At 36.1% G+C, this 22,183-nt stretch overlaps 1 protein-coding gene across 2 annotated transcripts; it reads right to left on the bottom strand.

Annotated features, from left to right (window-relative positions):
* Window positions 1-135: 135 nt before the first annotated feature.
* On the bottom strand, window positions 136-21,312 carry LOC107010910 (serine/threonine-protein phosphatase 6 regulatory subunit 3). 2 transcript variants are annotated; one of them, XR_001455763.2, is made up of 20 exons: window positions 21,016-21,312; window positions 17,514-17,617; window positions 16,040-16,126; window positions 15,822-15,897; window positions 15,639-15,713; window positions 15,105-15,158; window positions 14,641-14,700; window positions 14,440-14,556; window positions 13,976-14,070; window positions 13,656-13,858; window positions 11,660-11,757; window positions 9,283-9,386; window positions 9,004-9,169; window positions 8,772-8,894; window positions 6,248-6,330; window positions 4,278-4,419; window positions 3,335-3,364; window positions 1,482-1,552; window positions 574-1,392; window positions 136-475 (listed from the first exon to the last, which is right to left on the bottom strand). XR_001455763.2 is itself a non-coding variant. In XM_015210170.2 (19 exons), the coding sequence occupies exons 1-19, from the start codon at window positions 21,058-21,060 to the stop codon at window positions 771-773; spliced, it is 2,355 nt and encodes a 784-aa protein (XP_015065656.1). In that variant the 5' UTR covers window positions 21,061-21,312; the 3' UTR covers window positions 139-770. The 2 variants fall into 2 exon arrangements, 1 of the variants encoding a protein (XP_015065656.1); XM_015210170.2 differs by having other exon boundaries at window positions 139-1,392.
* Window positions 21,313-22,183: the final 871 nt, after the last annotated feature.

Genomic DNA, 22,183 nt, shown 5'->3' with positions numbered 1-22,183 from the left:
TATAAGGTTGGAAAAACATGAATGCTTATTATAATCTAAAAATATTCTCTCCGTTACTATTTATGTATCACTTTTTTCTTTTGCTTATATAAATAAAATATACATGTCTATCTTTTGCATATGCATGAGATCATGAACCACACAAATCGACTTGAAAATTGAGAACAAATTAACACAAGTCATGAAGAGAAGCCAAAAAAGGCTTTAAATTATATTGACATCAAAAGCTTTTATGGGAAAAGTACGGTGGGAACTACTGAATCGATCTCAACATCTTATTAACTGGGAACCTGCACCGGAATGCTGTGTGCAAGTGTCGAACATAACCTGGTTGTCGATTAGGTCTATACTTCACCAAACATGGTCCAGTAAATTTGGCGATGAGCGTGGATCAAGACGTAGAAAAATGAGATATAAAACGAAGATCCTTTCAATGTGTACAGCAACACAACTCCCTTTGGCAGTTTGGACACATCTAGAGGCAGTTGTGTGTTAATAATAAAAGTATGATCTACTGAATCACCTGCACTAAAGGCCTTTAATAAGTGAGAGGAAAGAGAGAGCATTCTTTACCTACGAGTTGAGGAAAGAATCATCTGTGGCTAAATCGACTTTTAAGCCCAGTAATATACATCAGGCTCCAAAACCACAGATTAGTCCCAGCCGATAGCAAGCGCTGAGACTCCCATCAGTGCACCAGATCAATGGCAAAAGTGCTAGGATTTCTTCTCCCGCAACTGCACCTCGAGAATTCACAGTGGTTCCACACTTCACTTTTTGGTTTCTCCACTAGATAATCCCACCGTTCCAGCAGGGGGCTTCTCCACACTACTTGAACTAGCATTGCTAGCGCTTTGGCTCCCACCTGATTCTGGAGGCTGTGAGGTATCACCTGATGATCCTTCTTTCACATTACTGGTGCACCCATTAGTGGGTGGAATATGAACATTTTCTTCTTTTGAACGAGTAGTATCCTTTGGAGCTTCTGATTCCTTTTTGACGTCGCCATTAGGTAAAGGAGGCCCGACCACATCAGCAACACCAGCTGAATCCGAGGTTTGATTGGATGTTGCAATTGTATTAGAGTTTTCTCGCCATTCAACCCATTCAGGAGGCTTAATGGTTTCATTACTTGTAGCACGATGCAAGTCCTCAGACAAACTAGAGGGTGCAGGATGATCAGAACTTTGTTTTGGCTCAGGTCGATCAGATGAGGCAGTGTCTGCCAAATCATCATCTTCATCAGCAGCTGCATCATCATTTGTGCTGGGCCTAATAACATTAGTTTCTTCTGTGTCAGGTGAAGGAGAAGCAACCAAGGCAGTGTACTGTTCACGAATCTCTTTGTCATCCTCAAAAGCAAACCAGTTGGAATTTGTAAAAAGTGATCCACTGAAAAAACAATTACAAGTAACATCATTGTTACTAATAATACTGGGACAGACGCACAAAAAGCATTTTGAACACTGTTTTTTACCCACCTTTCCTGATCGTCCCCCAAACGTAGTGAAGATATCACAACTTCAGCAGACTCATCATCAAAATAGACATCCTACAGAAAATCAGAAGAGTTAGTGTAAATGAGTTGCCTGAAGAGGCACAAGTTGTGCATCGCCACAGGCAAAAAGCATAAAGCAACGTCAAGACTACTAAGACTTGAGCGCAAAGCACAAATAGGTCCAGACAAGAGAGCACTAATGAAGAAAAAATAAATGTGAACACACCAATTATCTGGATTAAGGAATTGAAAGATTAAAATTAAATATATGAAGCAAAAATCATGTCACAGAGTTCAAACATAAATTTGAAGTTCTGATTTAGATGTAGGGATGCAGTGCCAAGTTTTAATGACTAGGTATTTGTACCAAATTTTACTAATTTTCTAGTTGTAATCACTCGAACTCCATTCATAATGTTCTATTAGCAATCAATCTACTACTTCACGAACTATATTTACTGTCTAGTATGGTCCTCCTAAAGCCAGAGCCATGGCGATGAAGCATAGGTCCTAGAACCTTGGTGACTGCACTAAAAGGTCATCTAAGCTAGCCAAAACACCCAACCTGCGCTTCACCAAGCTTTAGGCTTAAGAGGGTTTTTCCGTGTTAGCCTTAGCGACATTGATCATGACAACATAATTAATACTAAATAGGAGGATTTCCAAAAGAAAGAATTAAGTGGGAAAAATGCTTTTGAAATTTCTCAAGGAGAAAGCACATAAGTGAGTTATAAAATCGACCATTATCTCAGAACTGTTATACATACCCTCTATGAGAATTTTAACAAGATATCTATAAATGCTCCAAACTCAAGGTTAAAGGGTATAACAGTTTGTATGAGATTACCCTTTAAACTTTAAAGTCATTTTATAGAGCCTACTTCTTTGAGATATATATATTATAAGATGTGACAAGGTGGACATACAGGTAGCAAGAAAATTCCGTTAGATATCCTACATGCAATATTATATCGCTTCATTCTTCCATCACAAATGACATGTTCATTTAACTAATAAAATAATAAACTAAATATGCACAGATAACTAACTGGCTTTAAAGCAATCAAAAGCTAATGGCAATATGGGTATTTTGATAAGCTAATAGGTGACTTCAGAACTACTCCCTCTATCCCAAAGTACTTGTCAAGTATCGTTTTCTAGAGTGACTAATCTTCGGAGCTAAATTGAATTAGATTAATTTAATATTTTAAGACTAAAACTTATCGATTCATAAACTATATGAAAAGTACTATAAGTTGCACTTTTTCTAATATCAATACGGTGGAAAATACATCTTAGAATGTTGGATAAGGTTTATGAAGTTTGACCCTCGAAAAAGGAAATGTGACAAGATCCGGACGGATGGAGTAGTTAAAAGTATTGCTAATGACCAAAAAGAAGTTCCTGTCAGCCACATTGAATTAATGGGATGATCAGTATTGAAGGTGGAGCAGAGGTGGTCTGCCATACAAATCGACTCAACTTTCTGTAATTATCATCATTATGAAGAATGATATCAATCAATCAATCAATTGACTATGCCTCAATAACAAATTAGTTGCACCTCCTCTAAATATCTTCCCGCTATATGAAGACCCACTTCATGGCTGTGAATGAAAATATGCTTCTAAAAGTCAGACTTTTGCTATGTAGAGATGAGAGTATATAACAATATTGAGAGCTATGCTGGAGTGGAGGTGAGGGAGAGAAAGTACGCCCTGTACCCTCTCACTAGAGCATATGCAGAAACAGCATATAGAATTACGGTAGCAGACAGTTTGTATATCTCATTAACTAAGTAATCACTGAAGGACTAAATAAAACCTCGACAGTTACCTCATCATCCCGCTCAAGTGAACCACGAGCCTGCACGCAGATAAAGTCTTCCTTTAGTACATTATTTAATGATTATACACTTAATGACCATGTGCTTAAAAAATTGATATGTGAAGATTAAAGATGAAGTTGAATAAAAAAAGGTTTAAAACAAGAAAAACCAGGAAAGGAAAAAAAAGCAAAATCAAGCATCCATTGTTTTGGCACTTTAAGATATAACTTGTATTGAATTGCTTGCAGACAATCTACAGAGTGCTCCATAGTTTAGGCTACTTGAGATAAGGTTTCTTTAAACTTAAAATGAAAGTCATTTAATAAGGAAGATTACTAAATACCAACATTCCTAATTATGACAGAATTAGGAAGATGCTATTAACAGAATAAAATTCATTCTAGCTCTCACTGGTTTCTGTCTTAACCTACTACATCTAGGCTGTTATACCATGACCATATAACAGTTACAAGAGGCTGCCACAGATTCCTGGACACTCTGTCTAACCCTGCTACATCTATATTGAACAATGGATCTTATACCATTTTCAGCAGAGGCTTTTTACAGTCAAAAATTCAACCACCGATTCTGAACAACATTCCTGTGATTGGGACTTCCAGATAAAAACCAAAACCACACTTCAAATTCAATTATAAATAATTAGATATGCAAAAAGGTGTGGGCACTTAATATGAATCAAAAAGCACATTTACTGTGCTCATTTTGCTTCATCTCTAAAGATTCTACATAGCATGCAGCTCTAAGAAAAAACTACTCTAAATATAAGAAAGATAAATTCTCCAACTACCTATCAATGTTCCAAACCTTCTGTCGTTACCTTCTCCAGATATAAACACAGGAACCTAGCCAGCACTATTACATGCTAAAAGATAGAGAGAGATCAAGAAATGCACAATCATGTTGTCTTTTGTTAAGGGATATGAAGAACACCTCATCAAGTTCATCGTTGTTATAGATTCCATAGCGGAAGGCCTGGCTTAAGTTATTTGCCAGAGCTGCAACATCATAGTCTCTATCTTGATAATCATCATCATCACTGTCCCTCATTCGGTCATGCAGTGATGTGGGTCTCCTGAGAGAGGTTACATGAAATAAAAGTCAATATTATGCTGGTATAAAGACTAACAAACTACAATCATGATCAATCCAATGAAAAGATGAAAATATACCATTGGTATAGAAAGGATGTAATGATTATATTTTCTTCAAAATGTTGTGGCCAACTCAAAAATGAAAAATGGCGTACGTTTATAAAATTCACACAAACGATCAAAAGTGAGGAAACAGTCATATCTGGGCATGATTCTCTCCTTCCATCGCGGCAAGAATTTTTTTAAAGGTAAGGTAAATATCATTAGAGGAACTCGGCTAGGGAAACTCAAAATGCTTTTGTACAGAATAAATGTAGCATTAATGAGACACATTCAAGGCCCACAATTTGTTATATATCATGAAACATAGTACTCCCTTTTTCCTAAACTATGTGACACTCATTCCTTTTTAGTCAGTTCCAAAAAGAATGACATCTTTCTATATTTCGTACTTTCTGCATCCCAATTTATGTGATGTAAGAAAGAAAGAAAGAAAGAAAGTAAGGCTTTTGAAACTTGTGGTGTCAAACAAGCCATAGATGTTGGTGTGGCTATAAATCATCTCACTAAGGGTAACATAGACATTTTAAAAAGTTAAATTGTACTAAATATAGATATGTATCATTCTTTTTGGGACAGGCTAAAAAGGAAAGTTTGCCACATAAATCGGGACAGAGGGAGTAACAAATGAATTTTATACTTCCCATTCTACCCTTAATGAGACGATTTTTAATGATACAAATATCTACGGCTTGTTCAAGACCACAAGTTTCAAAATTCATTCTTTCTTAAACTTTGTCCCCAATCAAACACCGCCACATAAATTGAGACGGAGAGAGTAATTAACAAGAAAAATGTCCACTGCCTGAGGCCTCCTGAAAGAAGGTGTTCTTTTGCATTGCACTTCTTAATCAAACAACACCAACAATATAGTACACACACAATCCTTGTTTTCACTGCCTCACACCCCTGCCGTATCAAATAAAAAACAAGCAAAAGAAAAATAGAGGTACTAACAATGCAGCTACTATTTGCCTTATTCACAGAGTCCAGGTAATGCCTTTTCAACAAGATGCCTAGCAAGTGTTAATTTTTTCTTTTTTGTGTGTGTGTGTGAGAGAGAGAGAGTGAGAGTGAGAGTGAGAGTGAGATCTATCATGAGTATCATCCATGTTAACCAACAAAAGGAGAAGCCAGAACTTAGGCAGCTCAATTTCTGTTTTTGAATAATTCAACAAATATGTAACCAACTCTGTTTTTGAACTTGGGCAGCTCAGTGTCTGTGTGAATTTCAGTCTGCCATTCCTAAATCGGGAAAAACAAGTTGCAGAACTCAAACCTTTTCTGATAAAGGTGGATGTGTATAGGTTGACAGCCAATCTAGAACTAGTCAATTAACAAAGACTCCTCACAATATTATTTGGAGCAAAACGAATAATGAGAAATATAGCTGAGCCAAATTATTTGTGTTATTCACAGAGATCAAGTTATGCCTTTCCAACAAGAAGGTAGCAAGGGGAGGGGGGCAGTAGTGTGTGATTGATACATCTCTTGTATTAACGAACAATGCACAACACATCCCACAACAAAGGCTGCTCAATTCCAGTTCTCAAGTATTTCATAATCCTGGTAATGCAGTCACGGTATGACACTACATGAATCTACCTAATATCTTCATATTTGCATCACTATCCTTTGTGCATGCCTTCTTCTCTGCAGGTGGTTTATTTACTTGGAAGTAATCCCCCATCCCCCTACACTAGGAAATACTAACCAGCACAAAGTGATAGCAGGCAATAAGGCACTCACCCACAAGCCCACTGGAAAACATTTTCCACAGCATTCCGTTTTTGAAGAATATTTGTCTGCCAATCAATCCATTCACTATTCTCCTGCCAAAAAGTACTTGCATTTAGGATAAGGAATTTACATTTAAAAAAAAATTGCAGAGGTCAAGCATAAAAAGGAACTGTGAAGGGCTCCTACTTGATACATAACGGAGGCAATCACTAACAACCTCGCAAACTAATGCAGATAGGAAATTTGACCATATCAAATCACTAACGTGAGACTGCACTAAAGAAAAACAATCAAATAGAAGAGACTTGACGTGAGTAGGTGAATTCTCTATATAATAAAAGGCATCCTCTGAAATTAACCTCAGGGTACCCAAGATGATTATCCCCAAATGATTATATAGATTTTTTTCCAAATGGTCGATTGAAAATCACTCCATCAGAGGTCAATGTAATTTCTCAGTACGTATAGACTAAATAAGTACAGGTAATACACTATACAACTTATAATAATGTGGGCATATTTTAGGTAATGGGTAAATAGGTTTGTAGTTGATAGGTGAGTTGGATCTTCTTGATAATTTGTGTACATATTTTGTACTGGAAATTGTTCTTCCACATGAAAAAAATGTGGGCTGGACTTTCTGTTATTTAAATGTAGAATTTAGGTATATTTTAGTTTTTTTTTTTTTTTTTTGAAACTGAAGGTATATTTTAGTTATAAAACTTACATTAGGTACTAAATAACAACATACTAAGTGTACTCTCACAAAGTAGGGTCTGGGGAGGATACCATACCGTAGAGGTAGAGAGGTTGTTTCCGATAGACCCTCCGCTCAAGGAAAACAGTACTCCAACACAGTACAGAAAAAGAATAAACGGAAGTGAAAGCATAACAAAGCAATCTGAACAGTAACTACAGCAAACTAACAGGATAATCGAAGTACTAGAAACAGCAAATAGTAACACAAATCAAGGGACAAAAAACTACACGAGCAATACTACAATTACTAGCAGCAGACAACACACTACTGCCTACTTACTTTAGGTCAATGAAATTTAGCCAAATCATTCGTCCACTACCAGCGATGAAATTTAGCCAAAATGAAGCTATGTTAAGAAATATGATTAGGTATTAGAGCAACTTTGTAGGTAATCTAAGAGAAACAAGAAAAAGAATCACCTCAACATCAAATTCCCAAACACAGAGCTTTTAGTAAGTCAAGCTTCTTCTAGCAACACAAGTAAACTACCAGGAGAATGTAGCGCCTAATGCAACAGATTTGTAAATCTGCCCCCAAGGCCTAGCTCGAGTGGCAAAAGGTGGAGGATTTGCGGCTTAGGTCGCCCTGCACCACACCACGCAAAGCGAAGCCTGGTATTTAAGTGGAAAAGGGTAGAGGGGCAGGCCCATTATTCACCGAGTTTAGAAGGCTGTGATTGGTCCAAATGGCAGGTCACAAACGGATTTCTCGGTTATCAAAAAAAATGATTTGTAAATCTACATTCAGTCTCTAGGAAAAGGTATGACAATCAAGATGGGACACACCCACTAAAACAGGATGGTTGAAATATGAGAACACAATGACAGTGTTATGCAATAGAAAGTTACACTGAGTGGTTGTATATATGTAATCAAATATTGGGTCTCACAAGATGGATGTCATAAAAATATTAATCCTAAGATGGATGTGCGGCAATACAAGATTGAAAAGACAAAAAAATTACCACAAGGTGCATATACCATGCAGAGGATAAAAACAGAGAAAGTTGTCTAAGATGGTTTACACTATGTCATATGTGAACCTCCATAGGTACAGCAATCTAGGTGCAACACTATAATGAGTAAAGGTGCTAAAAGAGGAGGTAGACCTAAAATCATACACACAGAGTAGGGATCTCTCATATAAAGGATTCATATATGCAATACCAACTAACTGAAATAAAGCTTAATTGTTGATACACTTTAATTAAGTTTGGTATTTGTCATAAGACTCATTAGTCTGCATATAGACTTAGATAACAATGTGCACGTGGGATTTAGTGACTTTTTTAAAAGACATAACTTAATATTGGAATGAAATGGGCTCTAATAGAGCAGAATGAATATTGAGGATTCATATAATTAATCCCAACTAGTTAGGGATTGAGGAGTAGTTGATTGAACATCTATTACACTACCAGGTAGTATGAGTAGAGCAACTTCTGCGACGACCAATGAAATATGCATAAAGAAGTCACTTGTGTCCTGTGAAAACTCTCACTCCCTCTATCCCTATTCAATAGTGTCATGCTTCTCATTACTTCCCCTGATTGCCCCACTTGATGAAAATGCAGAACACATTAGTATTAGCAACTGCCAAATGGACCTTGAGAAATCTCTATTTATCAAATGCAAAATCAGCTACTCGAAGTACAAACATCCTTGTGCCTTGTGTAGCTGAATAGCACAGTAAAACAGGACGGATTCAAATTGGAAGAACTACATGAACAAACAGAAAAAATTGATAACACATGAAACAAGATATTTCAAACACCTGCAGACGCGACTGTATGCCATTATTATTGTTCCCTAGTTGAACAAGTTTGTTAGCTATTCGCGTCACATGCCCAATGTTTCCAATCCTGGGTGGGGTTCTTCCCTCAACAGAGGCCGTTGGCTGCATCCACATTTAAAAACTTAAGTGACCAAAGGTTTCAACATCTACAGCCCAATATACAAGTACTATTAAGAATATTGAGTCAAAACACCTAAATTTTGATTAATACCTTGGATTGATCAGCAGCAAGCGTTGAGTTTTTCTCTGCCTCGAGAATTTTCAAGAGAAGATTACAGTCACTAAGAAGATGGTCAACAAATTGAATATGCTTACTCTCCAGGCACGAAATTATTATAGTCTCAACATGATGATGCAAAAAGTTGTTGTATGGATACCTGGATTCAATAACAAAGAAACCGACATCAGATACCTAGACACTCTATCAAGTAACAGAAATCAGAAGGTTATTTGATAATATAGTAACATAGTAATTATAAAGAGCACTTACTCAAAAAACAATTCTAAGATGCGTTTAACAGCACCAAGCCGAATCAACTCCTTTTCAGCAGCTTCACTGCTAACACTCACCAAGACTGAAACAAACTCTATAATCTGAAATTCCCAGTTGATCGAAATCAAAATTTGAGGAATCAAAGTCTTATTTACCACCCAGCATAACATTAAAACACAGTGCAGGTGGACGGGAGGATTTTTTTTTTTTTGATGAAGTAAATGTTTCATTGAAGGCATATGCAAATTAGTTACAAAAGTAGAAGCAAAGAGATGCCAGGAGAGAGCAAAAATATTTATAGTACTCGGCTTTGGAACAGCAGAGGGCATCACATGATTATTTATTTTTTTGGAGGGATAGTGCAAAGGGGCCTAGGGAAAACCCAAAGAAGTATGAAAAATCTCTGATAAAGGAAGGCTGATAGAGTATAGTCCTCTTATTCACATACTCGAAAATCTTTTTTTACAAGTCTAAAGAGAACTCGAAAAGCCTTTATTAATTTATTTACAAAAAATATAATACTGACGGACTCAACGAAGTACAACAAACACGAGGACTTGCCGCTACTTTAACGCTTAAGTTAAATATTGATCTCCAAACTAGCCCCCTCATTTGTCAACTACTGAACTACACAGTTGAATTTTGAGGAGTTTCAATTACCCACTTCCTTGTATCTCACAGCACACACCCTTTTTTTTTGATAATGGTAACTTTACTTCTATATATCCACAGGTATACTACAACCATAATGTAGTACCCCTTCAAAAGTATTTCAACTTACAAATTGTGATTCAGTTCTGTGCCTTACAAAAGTTAAAAACATCACAAATATCTTCTGCTTGAGCTAGTAGTTTTTGCTCACACCAAAAATAATAAAGGCCTAAACAATTCATTTTAAGATTCCGAATGTTGTTTTGAGTCCCCTCAAAGCACCTTTTGTTCCTCTCAATTCAGATTGACCACCAAATACATGCCGTGACGATCTTCCATTTTTCTTCCTTCTTGCTCACATTACCATCCATATTCCAGCATCTTAGGACATCTACAATGCTTCCAGGTCTAAGAAGTATTTATTCACCCAAATGAGAAAATGTGTTTATATACACGTGCTGCCACCATGTCAATACCCATTTCTCCTTTTTTTCCCTATTTTAGCTTCACTTTCATCTTCCCTTTCTATACACAAAAACCTCAACTTTCACCACTCGAATCAACAAATCACACGCACAAAAAACTGATCATTCACTGGAAAAGCAAATGAAAATCCTAGGACTAAATCTAACAAGCTTTAAGTTGGAGCTATAAGCATCTCTTCAGAAAGCACCTTATATAGAAGGTCCCTTTAGATGGATCTAGGATGTGGTTTTGGACTGAAGTCTGCAAGGTGAAGTAAGTGGATTTTGTTATGGGGTAATTTCCTGCACATAATAATTGTTTGTTTGCTACGGCTAAATAAGGGCTCTTAGTGTGATAAAAGAGTTGGGTTGGAGGTCAGTGAGATAAGCTCGATGTGGGAAGTGGAGGTTCTGGAGACAAGCTACCTGAGTCATGTAGCTCGTTTAATGATAGATAGAGTGAAGTAGAAGTTGAATGGTACAGCTTGGCCGACCAAAAGTTGAGTTCCCAAGCCAAGATAGTGTTTTCCCAATGCCTCTCATGCGTTTTAAGAGAGTAAATCAATCCATGCTATGTCAGCAAAAGAGGGAACATGATTCCACTTCAAAATAGTCCGTCGAAGTGCAAGTGTGTTTTTGGAAAAACAATTTTAGTAAGGGGGTGGGGTGTACTTATGTTTTATTCTCAAAAAAACCCAATTAAAACTCTCAAATAATGAAATAAGAAAAAATTTGAACACACTTCATTTCCTGCAAAAATAAAATTCAGCACAATGTATTCAAGAATTGTGTTGCGCTTAAAGCCTCGTCAGACCCTGACGTTGTTAAGCACTTTTCGTCTTTGACAATGCTGACCTCTCTAAGTTAGATCAAAAGTGATACTAATTTATATCTATTTCTAATTCCAAGACAGAAGCTTGGAAAGCATTTACTTGATGATTTGAAATAATTACTCAAACCATAAAACTCCGCCTAAGATGGTATAGTATTTGGTTAGCCCCATAAGAAAGAAATAATCACAACATAACTGCAACGTTTGGTTGGAAGTACTAAATAACACATACATTAAAGTCATGTGGAATCTAAAGACAGAATGTGAATCGAAAATACGTGTATTAGCAATGCGGGGAATAAACTATTCAAAGACAAAATATTCTGTTCAAGTAATTCATGTATAAAGATCTCCTCATTATTAATCTCTGCACAAACAACCTTTGCATTTACGATCTCTGCATACAAGAAGAATGTTCGATAACTACCTTCAGACGATGCTTCCCAAGAGGTGGATGTAAGCTCCCATATGTTGTTGGCAAGACATTATCCTCTGATGAAATATCCAGAAGCTTCAGTAAATTACCTGTATAAACAAGCAATGACAACAGTTATTCCACTTGAATCACAACACACAAGTTAAAATCAGAGCCTATAGATCTAATTTATATGGAAAACATACCGAAACCTAGATAACTGGTACAGCACAATGAATTATCTCAAATTCAGTACTTCCAAAAAAAAGAGTCAGACTTATCCAGCGGAAAGCAAAACAAAATACAACGGGCAGCAGAGAGAAACAACTATAACATCGAAAGGATCTCCAATTAATTAGGATGTAAAATGTTACAGTTGTGGTATGATGCAATGAACCAGTGTACCACTTATTTTTTTCAATAATGAGTGTCACAAAACTCACAATAGCATGTATATATATGTGTACAGGTGTATCATTTGTATATAGTTGGGTTCATTGCATCATATTTGTATATATGTGTGTCATAATACACGACTCATAAAGGGAACCTAGAATCCAAACTTCGCATAAAAAAGAGGTCATAATTAGCCTTTTCATTGAACCATGCATATCTTTGACTTCCTTTGTGTGTTTTTCCTCCAAGAATCCAACTTTGCTGAATTAACACTTCACCATGGAAAGCACACTCCGAGATCTATCCTTCAATCATCACTAAAATAAACAAAACATATTTGTTTTACAAGTGAAGTCACAACACCTACTGAAATTTGATGCCAATCAACACCCTTCAATTTGAACTGTTGCAGGCTCTCTTCTTTTTTTTTTTTTTTTTTTTTTTTTGAAACTGGTGAGGTTGTATTCTACAGCATTAAGGGCATGCTGTCCACCACCAAAAAGTGTCAATTACAAACTTCCTATCAAATCTACAATCTGATCTGTATCTACTATACACAACCGTTTACACCAAAAAAAAGTAGATATACTATACAATTCCATTTGACCTTGTGTATGGAATTAGATCTATTGTCGAAGCATCTACTGTTCCTTCCTTCCAAACTGACCACCATATACATGATGGTATTAACCTCCACCATCTCTTCTGTCTATTCGTACCTCCTCTCCTTACCCAGCTCTTCAACACATTTGATGTACGTTCTGGCATTGTCCAATTCAGATTTGAGATGCTAAGGAACAAATTCCAGATTTGAGCAGTGTAATTTCAGTGCAAGAAGAGGTGGCTGTTGGTTTCACTTGTCAAATTGCATAAGAAACACCTAGGGACCAGCTGTCTACCCTTCTTCTGAAGTACTTCTCAAATTGCATAAAAAACACCTAGGGACCAGCTGTCTACCCTTCTTCTGAAGTACTTCTTGTGTTAAACAAGCTCTCTTTATCACTAGCCAAGTGAAGCATTTCACTTTTGTAGGAATATCCCCCTTCCAAAGATAGTTCCAGAGGTGTTTTGGTCTCCCTGCCATCACCTGGAGACCTCTTCTGTAAGCACTGTTGCCTGAGAAAAAGCCATCTTTGCTGTGCTTCCATAACATCCTTTCTGTGGCATTGGCGTTGATGGTCACTCCGCCCAGCATCCCTAGTATCTCTTAAACATGCAGGTAACCCCTCCCGAGCATAAGATCCCTAGAAGACTTCCCCTTCCCTACAACATCCAGACTAAAATTTTCTACCAAATGGAGACTTCCAGAAACCTCAAGAGGAAAGAAGGCACCACATATTTTTTGTTTTAAAGTGTACTAGTAACGGACAGAAGAGGAGAGAGTGATGTCTGCAGGGTTAAATGTACTAATGGTATAACTTGGAATAACTTGTATCATGTACATCAAAAGTCAAATGTATTAAGCACTACAACAGAGCCTAAAATCACTATGGTGCAATATAAGAATGTCAAAATCCTTTCTATTTAAGGGGGAAGGTGGAAGTTCAAGAAGATGCACAAAAATATTTGTCCACCAATAGACACTGTTCAAAGACGACCAGTAAATCCATACCTAAGCTTCCCAACATCCCTTCCACAGTCTCAGGATTTGCACTTGCTCCGGAGCACTGCATTGACTGGCGACCGTACATGTAATATGTTCCTGAAGCTAGCCTCTTAGGGTCTAATAACGATATGCACACAGATAACGAGTTAACCAACACGGATTTAGGTCGTGAGTCCTCCAGAGCATGGCGAAATAACCTCTCAATAAAACTGTGGAACATCATATAACCAAATATGTTAGTGAGACCCGAGAAAATACAATAGTATCACCGGACTAAGGCTTCAATCAAAATCCAAAATTAATGAAGGCTCAGAATAATAGAACACCTAGGGCTAGAGATTTTGGCAGCTATCCCAGGAGGAGCATATCGAGTAATGGCACACAAAGTTTCTGCTGCATTAGCATGCACTTCAGGGCAATCCTGCAATTACAGAGAATTCCATTACCATAGTAACCTACACCAGCAATTACAAGATTTGTAGGGTACCCAGTCACTAACTAAATAGATGAATACCAGACCATCAATAGTTGATCCATCCCTACTGAGCACATTATGTTAAACATTTAAATCGATAAAATATAACCTTCTCATCAGCCCCAGCACCTTGGTCGCCTAGCAAATATCATCAGGCATGCAGTAATTCCTTTTTTCAGAATGGTAGCATAAAGCAGGAATGCAGTACTATCTTAGTTCCCAAGCCAGGTTAGATATCGAAACACATAAATCATGTAATGTCTAATGACTGGGCAAATTAGAGTGTTATTAAATAAATTCAGGAAAATGACATACTGATGAGCTAAACTTATCAACGATCATCTCCAGCACATTTGTATCTTCCAACCACTGCATGTTCTCCGAGAAGTTGCTATACAAATGTTCATCGGTGCCAATTAGGCGGATTAACACCTTAAATCAAAAGCATTAGAACTTCTGGATTTAGTCATGCTAAACAAACAAAACATGCCTTAAACTATTTAAAAAACTACAAACCTCCATGATGGATGTAATTCCAATGAGATCAACCAACTTCTTGATAATATCTTGATGAGCCTACAAGAGAATAAACCATAATTATTAGCTTGACTGTGCTTGACTTTTTATTGAAAGCATTAAGAGGCGGTAGAAATCAATGTTTCACCATTTTACAAGGGACAATAAATTTTTAAAAAAGTAGCCAGGTGATTTGATACATAAATACATAAAGAATTTATAGGTAGACCATACCAGTTACTCACACAAGAACTGGCATCTCAAACTAAAAAAGATATAAACAAGACACAACAGGCGAACACTCTCCACCATCTTAAAGAACATAAAAGAAATGGATTGGAGACTAAAAGGGAGCAAGGTTTCATTCGGACACCTCGACTGACATAAACATCCAATCATTTCCTATATGTGTGTTTTTGTAATGCAAATCAATCGTGCTAGCTAATAAGAAGCAGCAGACTTACTTGTACATAGTTCATAAATGCTGATGTCTTCCGCAGCAACAAGCATATGACAACCTAAAATAAGAAACTTGGGCATCAAGTACAGTGTAGAAACTGAAAATCATAATAACAGTTCACAGAAGAAATAAACCTTAAAAAATGGAAGTACTTCCAGAAAATATTAAATGCAGTATTGTTTTCACCTAAAATCCAGCAAGTAAAGTCCTTCATTCAGTCCTACAGAAGTATCTAGCATGCAACTATCACCTTGCTTTTTGTCGAAAAAGGAGCAAAACGATAGAAACTAGACAGGATAAAATTGAAAAATAAACATAGTTTTTCAAAGAGAAGTTTTTTTCGAAACTAAAACATGGTACCGCCAACAGAGATGTTGTCAACCTTGCAAACTTTTTCCCCAATAAGTAAGGGAATCAACATTGCAAACTTATTAACCACTCCCCTTCCAGTTAAATATATTTAGAGATATAAACAAAGGAATACATAGCTAAGTGAAGCATAATTCACACTTATGTGTCTAGTAGTCAATGATGATACCTTGCTGAAGTAACCGGCCAACAGAGTACTATGTGTGTGCTCAGGTTCCAAAAATGAGAATAGCAGGTTCATTAGCTGACATCCAAAATGACAAAGCCAATTTATATAAATAATATTCAAGGAACTGAGCATATAGAACAAAGGCAGAATAAAAATATATGACAAAAAAAGAAGAGTGAATACCTCCTCATTCTCAACCAAAGCTTTAAGAATTATGTCCACCTCGCATGTAAAGATTTCACAAGCAATAAAAGGAAACCTGTGGCACAATCAAACAAGATATCTTTTAATACATGCACTGGGGTCAAGGAAAAAGAGAACTCATATTCTCATCCAAAGAATATTCAGAGCCTATAACATATGAAATGTAAATAACTTTCCAGCGCCAGTCAGACACTCACTTAAAAGTTCGTTTCTTCTCAGCATCTTCTGGAGCCTCTTCCACTATGTACCTGACAAGTTGTTCAACTTGAGCTCTTTCTCGCAGACTGTCAGAAAGAAACGCATAAGATGATCAGTTTCTTCCAAGGAATGACTTCCTTTTTTGACAGGTTCTTCCAAGAAATGACCTTTAAATCCTACAAGAAGAAAAATTTTGTGCAGAGATGGCACCAGAAGTTCCATAATATTATGATTTTTATAATGGTGACATTCTATATATTAACAGGTATACTATACCAAACTGGGTAGTCCCCCAAAGTTAGACAGTTACAAAATAGAAGCCTGTCATCACATGATACTTCTTCCATATTGTCTAAACCATCAAAAATATCTTACTCGTATTTTTTTTATTTTTTTTTTTAACGACAAGGAAAACCTGCAGCCGCTACCCTTTTGGGTGCGCACAGGGTAAAACCCCGCTCCTATGCAATAGTTCGCAAACCACATAGGAGAGGTAACCCGCACTAGGCAAGCCTGGTGCGACGAGCTCGACCCAGAAGGCAAACCCCTTGCTTTCGTTGGCAAGGGGTTTCGAACTTGAGACCTCCAACATGGAAGTCCCAAGCTCAAACCACTGGGCCACCCCGAAGGATTTACTCGTATTTTAAAAAGCAAAAGCGATTTAAAAAGCAAAAGCGAAAAAAAATAGGGACAAGGTCCATGATGCTTGAAGCAAAATACTGGAAGTGAAGTGCTTCTTTGAAGTCAAACTCAGAATTCACAGCATTAAAAAGATCACCAAAATTACATGAATTTAGTAAAATAATGATCAGAATGCAATTAAAATAACTGATTACACAATCCATAAACAATAACGCTGATATTAATCGAACTATTCAAAGTTGAGATTCAAATAACCGAGACTACCTCGCATTGGGATCACATTGCTTGTCATTGTTTCAAGTGCACACTTTTATGAAGGGATTGCTTCACCATTTAATTGATAACTCGTAATAACACTGATCTTTACAGTCTATAGTGAAACAAAACTAAGTTTTGTTAAAATACAAGCACTGCCTCAGCCCACCAACACCCCCACCCTACCCACAAAAACAAAAAACAAAAAATTGTGTTCAAGAAGGATAACTTGGCATGGTTATTTGGTGCACACTAAAATTGTTGTAGTCCTAATTAACATACCAGAATTACAAAGCTAACCACTTGTTCTTACTAAATCCAGACTAGCCCATTTTAAACCGTAAATAAATCTTCAAATGCACGCATGCATCACTAGACTCCCTCAGATAAACCTCATCATACAGCAGCAAATCCAGACTTTTCTTTTCACAATAAAAGATATTTACTTTAAATGGATTTTCAATGAAACATCAATGGTTGGGAGATACTTTGTAGTTTGTACATCACATCCAAAATTAATAGAACTTGATTTTATTACAACTTATATCTAGCATACCAAGCGAATAAGGTGCTTACAAGTTAATAAGGCGTCCATTAAGAGCTTTACATTCTTGAATTATTTCATCCTCGTCCAAGAGCTCATCCAGTGCAAAATTTTCCTTATCCAAAATTGTCTCCACCTGAAAATAGTAAGTGTATCCTATAAATCTATGCACATTATTTTTATTATAAAATATCCACACACATTATTTATTGAGAAACATCATCAATATTCAATTGAACACTGATACAAAGCTTTGGAGTAAGCAATATTGAAAACCGAGAAGTAATGAACTCAAATATTAATTTGCGCTTGCATCCATAAAATTTATGTAGAAGAATATTTCTGAAATACTCCAAAGCAAAAGTTGCAGAATATTTTCAGATTCCATAACATATGATGAAGAATATTCAATTTAATTATTGAGATTGGAACTAAAGATGTGCTTGAGAGATAGTTGTCATACATTCACTGCCTACCTACTGTTTAAATAACACTAGCAAGGTCCAGTTTAATAAAGAACCTTGTGTTTTCCAAAGGACAAACTACTATACATGGAGTCCCTACATTGTTACTAAAATCTTTGAAAAGTTCTCTTTTTTGTATCTTTTTTATCCTTCATATCAGAAACTCTAACTGCTTGTTAGGGAACAGTACATGTCAATTTAGTAGACTTGCCATAGGTCATGAGCACAGAAAAAGTTTTTTCTTCTTTCCTAATAATTCAATTATTTTCGTCTATTTTAACCATCTAGATGACACTGATTGCTGTGGTGAAACCCTGTATCCTTCCAGTGTAATGTAAAGCGACTACACATCCACATTGTCCAGAAGCAGATCCATTTGTCCCCGTAGCTAACATGTAAAATCAGCACTCTACAACTGCTTGTTAGGGAACAGTACATGTCAATTTAACTGTCATGTCAACAATCTACATTAGTCCAGTTAACTGACATGTTCACTCTACATTATCATCATGAAACCATCCCTTTGTGTCAACATCATCTTTTTGATCAAGTAAACATATTTCATATAATAAACAAGGCCACAAAATGACCATATACAAGTGGATAACAAAAGGTAAAGAATCTACACAATCTACTGAATCTCTAAAAACTCCACCCAATCGTCTACACAATAGGGGACTTTCTGAGTGCACCAAAATAAAATAAGGGAATGAATGATCCTTTGAGGGGAACTCGACTCTACACCTTCAAAAGCTCTTTTATTCTTCTCTCTCCAGACAACCCACATTATGCAAGTTGCACCATATTTCATCCCTTCGTCTTCTTCTCCTCCCACTCTTCCAACTGAACATCAATTTTTTCACCATTTTTGCCATTACCATGGAGCGCCAAACCACCTAAACATATCCCACCATACACTCATTGTCAAACTCCAATGTAGGAGAAGATGATCCACATCCTCACCCGCCTCCTTGCACATGTAACACCAGCAGGTGAATACAATCTTCTGCTTTTTTAAGTTCTTTATTGTAAAATCATGCCTCTTATGGCTAACCAAGTGAAAAGCACACCTTCCTTGGTGCCTTTGGGATCCATATTGCATTACATGGAAACACTTGCTCCTCCCTAAGAAATAGATTCTCATAGAAAGTCTTCACAATAAACACGCCATTTTCCCTTAAATCTCTACCACCATGCATCAAGCTTATCAATAGGGTTGCCTTGCCTATGTACTAAGACTAACAATCTTTGGAGCTCACCTATTTCTCAATCATTTTATTATTTTAGACAATTAAAATTACAATTGATACTTCCCAATCATTTAACATCCTTCTAAAGCTCAAGTCCCAGAAAGTCTCTCCGCCTATGTCCCCCTAATTTGTTGAACTATCATCTCTCTCTGGCAAGAAATTCTATAGAGACACTCGAAATCATCTTTCAAAGTGTCATCCCCGCACCATCTATTTTCCCCAAAATTAAACAACACCTGAAAGGCAAAGTGATGTCTCTAGTTCTCCACATCGTTCCAAAATTCCATATTTATCCTTTATCCCCCCCCCCCCCAAAAAAAAAAAAAACCTCATAGCCATTGTGTCACATCATTATTCAATTAGTTAAGCCTTTATCAAGTTAGCCCATTACATAAGCTAGCAAACAATTGAGTCAAAAAATAGGTGTTAGATATCTTATACTATCGGTGTTATATTTTATGTGTGGTTTAGGCACACATAACAAGTTTTGAACCCTCTAGAGACAAAAGTCTGGTATTAAGTGTAGAAAAGAAGGGGGTTATCCACCAAGTTTCTAACTGTGCGCCACTGACCCTCAGGGAGTCTCTTGGGTGAAGGGGAAAAATATATATTGTACCTATTTAGTACAATTATATGGGTTAAAGTTTCAGAGCACGATCAAATGGACTTCCATTCCTGGAATCTGCTCCTCTAACTTCCATAAAAACAACCAACTTCTTAATGAAATGCTATCTGGAGATGCTTAGAAAAGGTGTCTAGGATGGGAAAAGGGTAAATTGCCCAAGTATATGGCATAAGACTTGAAATGGCCTATGGCCTATGTATGTGGTACAAAGAAATGGACTTCCGTTCCCCGGATCAGCTCCTCTAAATTCCATAAAAACAACAAATTCCAAATGAAAGGCTACCGGGGCATGCTTAGAAAAGGTGTCTAGTATGGGCAAAAGGTACATTGCCCAAGTATGTGGCATAAGAATTGAAGTGAAATAGTGCATTGGGAAGAACATAATTTTACCAAGAGATATCATTTACTTCGTTGATGTCAATCTAGAAAGCAGAATAGCTTAAAATTTGCAACATAAATCTAGCACTTAGTTCAGATAAAAAGCAAGTTACGAAAAGTACATTCCTTGAAAAATTCCACAATGCTGCACAAAGGTAGAATTGCAGTTCAACATTGAGGACCTAATAGACAGGAACTTCATTGGTAGTATTTTCTTCAATTAGCAGTTATAAAGATGTATAATTCATCAAACCACAGCTATTTGTTCAAGAAATTAGATCCAATCATAAGGCCCACCAGTCCATCATAAACTTCTCCTCTGCCACTGTTCCATTGCTCTAAAAATTAACCCAAAAAATATCTTTAAAAATGCCACCATCATCCAAGTCCATCTAACACTCACTCTCTTCCTTTTACCCTCTTTCAATAAGGAATTTGACACTCAGTCTCTTTGAGTTGCATAATTAAGACAATCTGAATATAACAAGTAAACACCAGACCCCTAAAACATTAACTTCCACTAGAAATTCAGTCCAAAAAAGTACTCCCCACTCTAAAAGTCCAGAACAATCACATTACCAATCTTCCCTTACACAATTCTGAATTCAAAATTGGGACTGCTAAAACACAAAACAACATGCATAACAAGTAATTCAACAAAAACCCATTTGCATTAATCAAAATTCTTAAAAAATAAACCACCCAATACAATTCCAATAAATAAACACTAGATGATATAGCACCCCAAACATTCAAATCGTACATAAACTTTCACAAAAAAGTATAAAAATATGAGTCAGGGAATAAAAGGGGTTACTGGAGAAGCAGTGGAGAGGCCAGCCATACGCCAAAACATAGCCATTTTTTCAGAATCAAGAACCGACCCAGAAGATAATTTTCAACAATTTGGATCTAGGAACAAAAAGAAAACAACCCCAACAATGATCTTGAACCCAGGAAGCCCTAGAAAAAGGTGGGGAGCAGTCTTTGATAAGATTGGATTCGGTTCAATTGTTATCAAGAATTATACTTAGCACCAATTGTGAGACGGTGGAAAGAAGCATTTTTTTTCCTTGCTGTATTTTTGGGGACCTTTGAGAAGAAAAAGAAGCCACAAAATAACTTTTATTAGACCTATTATCAAATTTTTTCGGGCGGAATTTAAATTAGTTGGATCGGTGAATTTTTTTTAAATAAAATTAATTATAGTATAATCAAGAGGGAGAAAATGTCAAAAAGAAGCCACGAAATAAATTTTATCAAATCTACAATTACAAAAAAAATATTAAGTTAATACTTCTTATTTTTTACTTGAAAAAGGTGAAATTTAAATTTGTTGGATAGATGAATTTTAAAATAATAATAGTATGATCAAGAGGTAGAATATGTCAAAACAAATATTTTTATTTGAGAAAGGATAACTAGTTTGAATATTTTTTAAGATAAAGATATAATTCTTTTTGGTAATTTGAGATGTTTATTTGTATCATAAAGAAGGTAAGTTGTATTTATTATTATAAAGATTTGATTTAATTGATGAAAAGTGTATGTGTTCATAATTGTATGCTTTTTCGTCCAATATATGTTCATAACTTGTTAGAAGGAATTTGTGATTGTTAATTAGAATTATGATTATGCATGGTTGGTGTATTTGGATAAAAATGTATGATAATTGGTAGAAAAGAAAAATTGTATGAGAAAAATATTAGGTGCTTTTTTTCCTTATATATGCTAAGCCTTGGTGCATATCTGTATTGATAGATATTAGTGATATCTCGTAAAATTAATCGAGATACATGACTGAATATTATAACTATCAAAAAAAAATTAATACAATTTATAATCTTTGAATAACAATTACACTTACAATGATACAAATGACGATAATTTGAGCTAGTGTTTTTCTATATAGCCACAAAAATCTAATGAGACCAAATTTTTGAAAATATTTCAAACTAAAGGTTCCTACAAATAGGTCTGAAAAT

This window comes from Solanum pennellii, chromosome 2 (genome assembly GCF_001406875.1).
Source record: "Solanum pennellii chromosome 2, SPENNV200".
Lineage (NCBI taxonomy): Eukaryota > Viridiplantae > Streptophyta > Magnoliopsida > Solanales > Solanaceae > Solanum > Solanum pennellii.
Note: the sequence above shows the minus strand (reverse complement) of the source record. Positions and strands in the feature narration are given on the sequence as shown.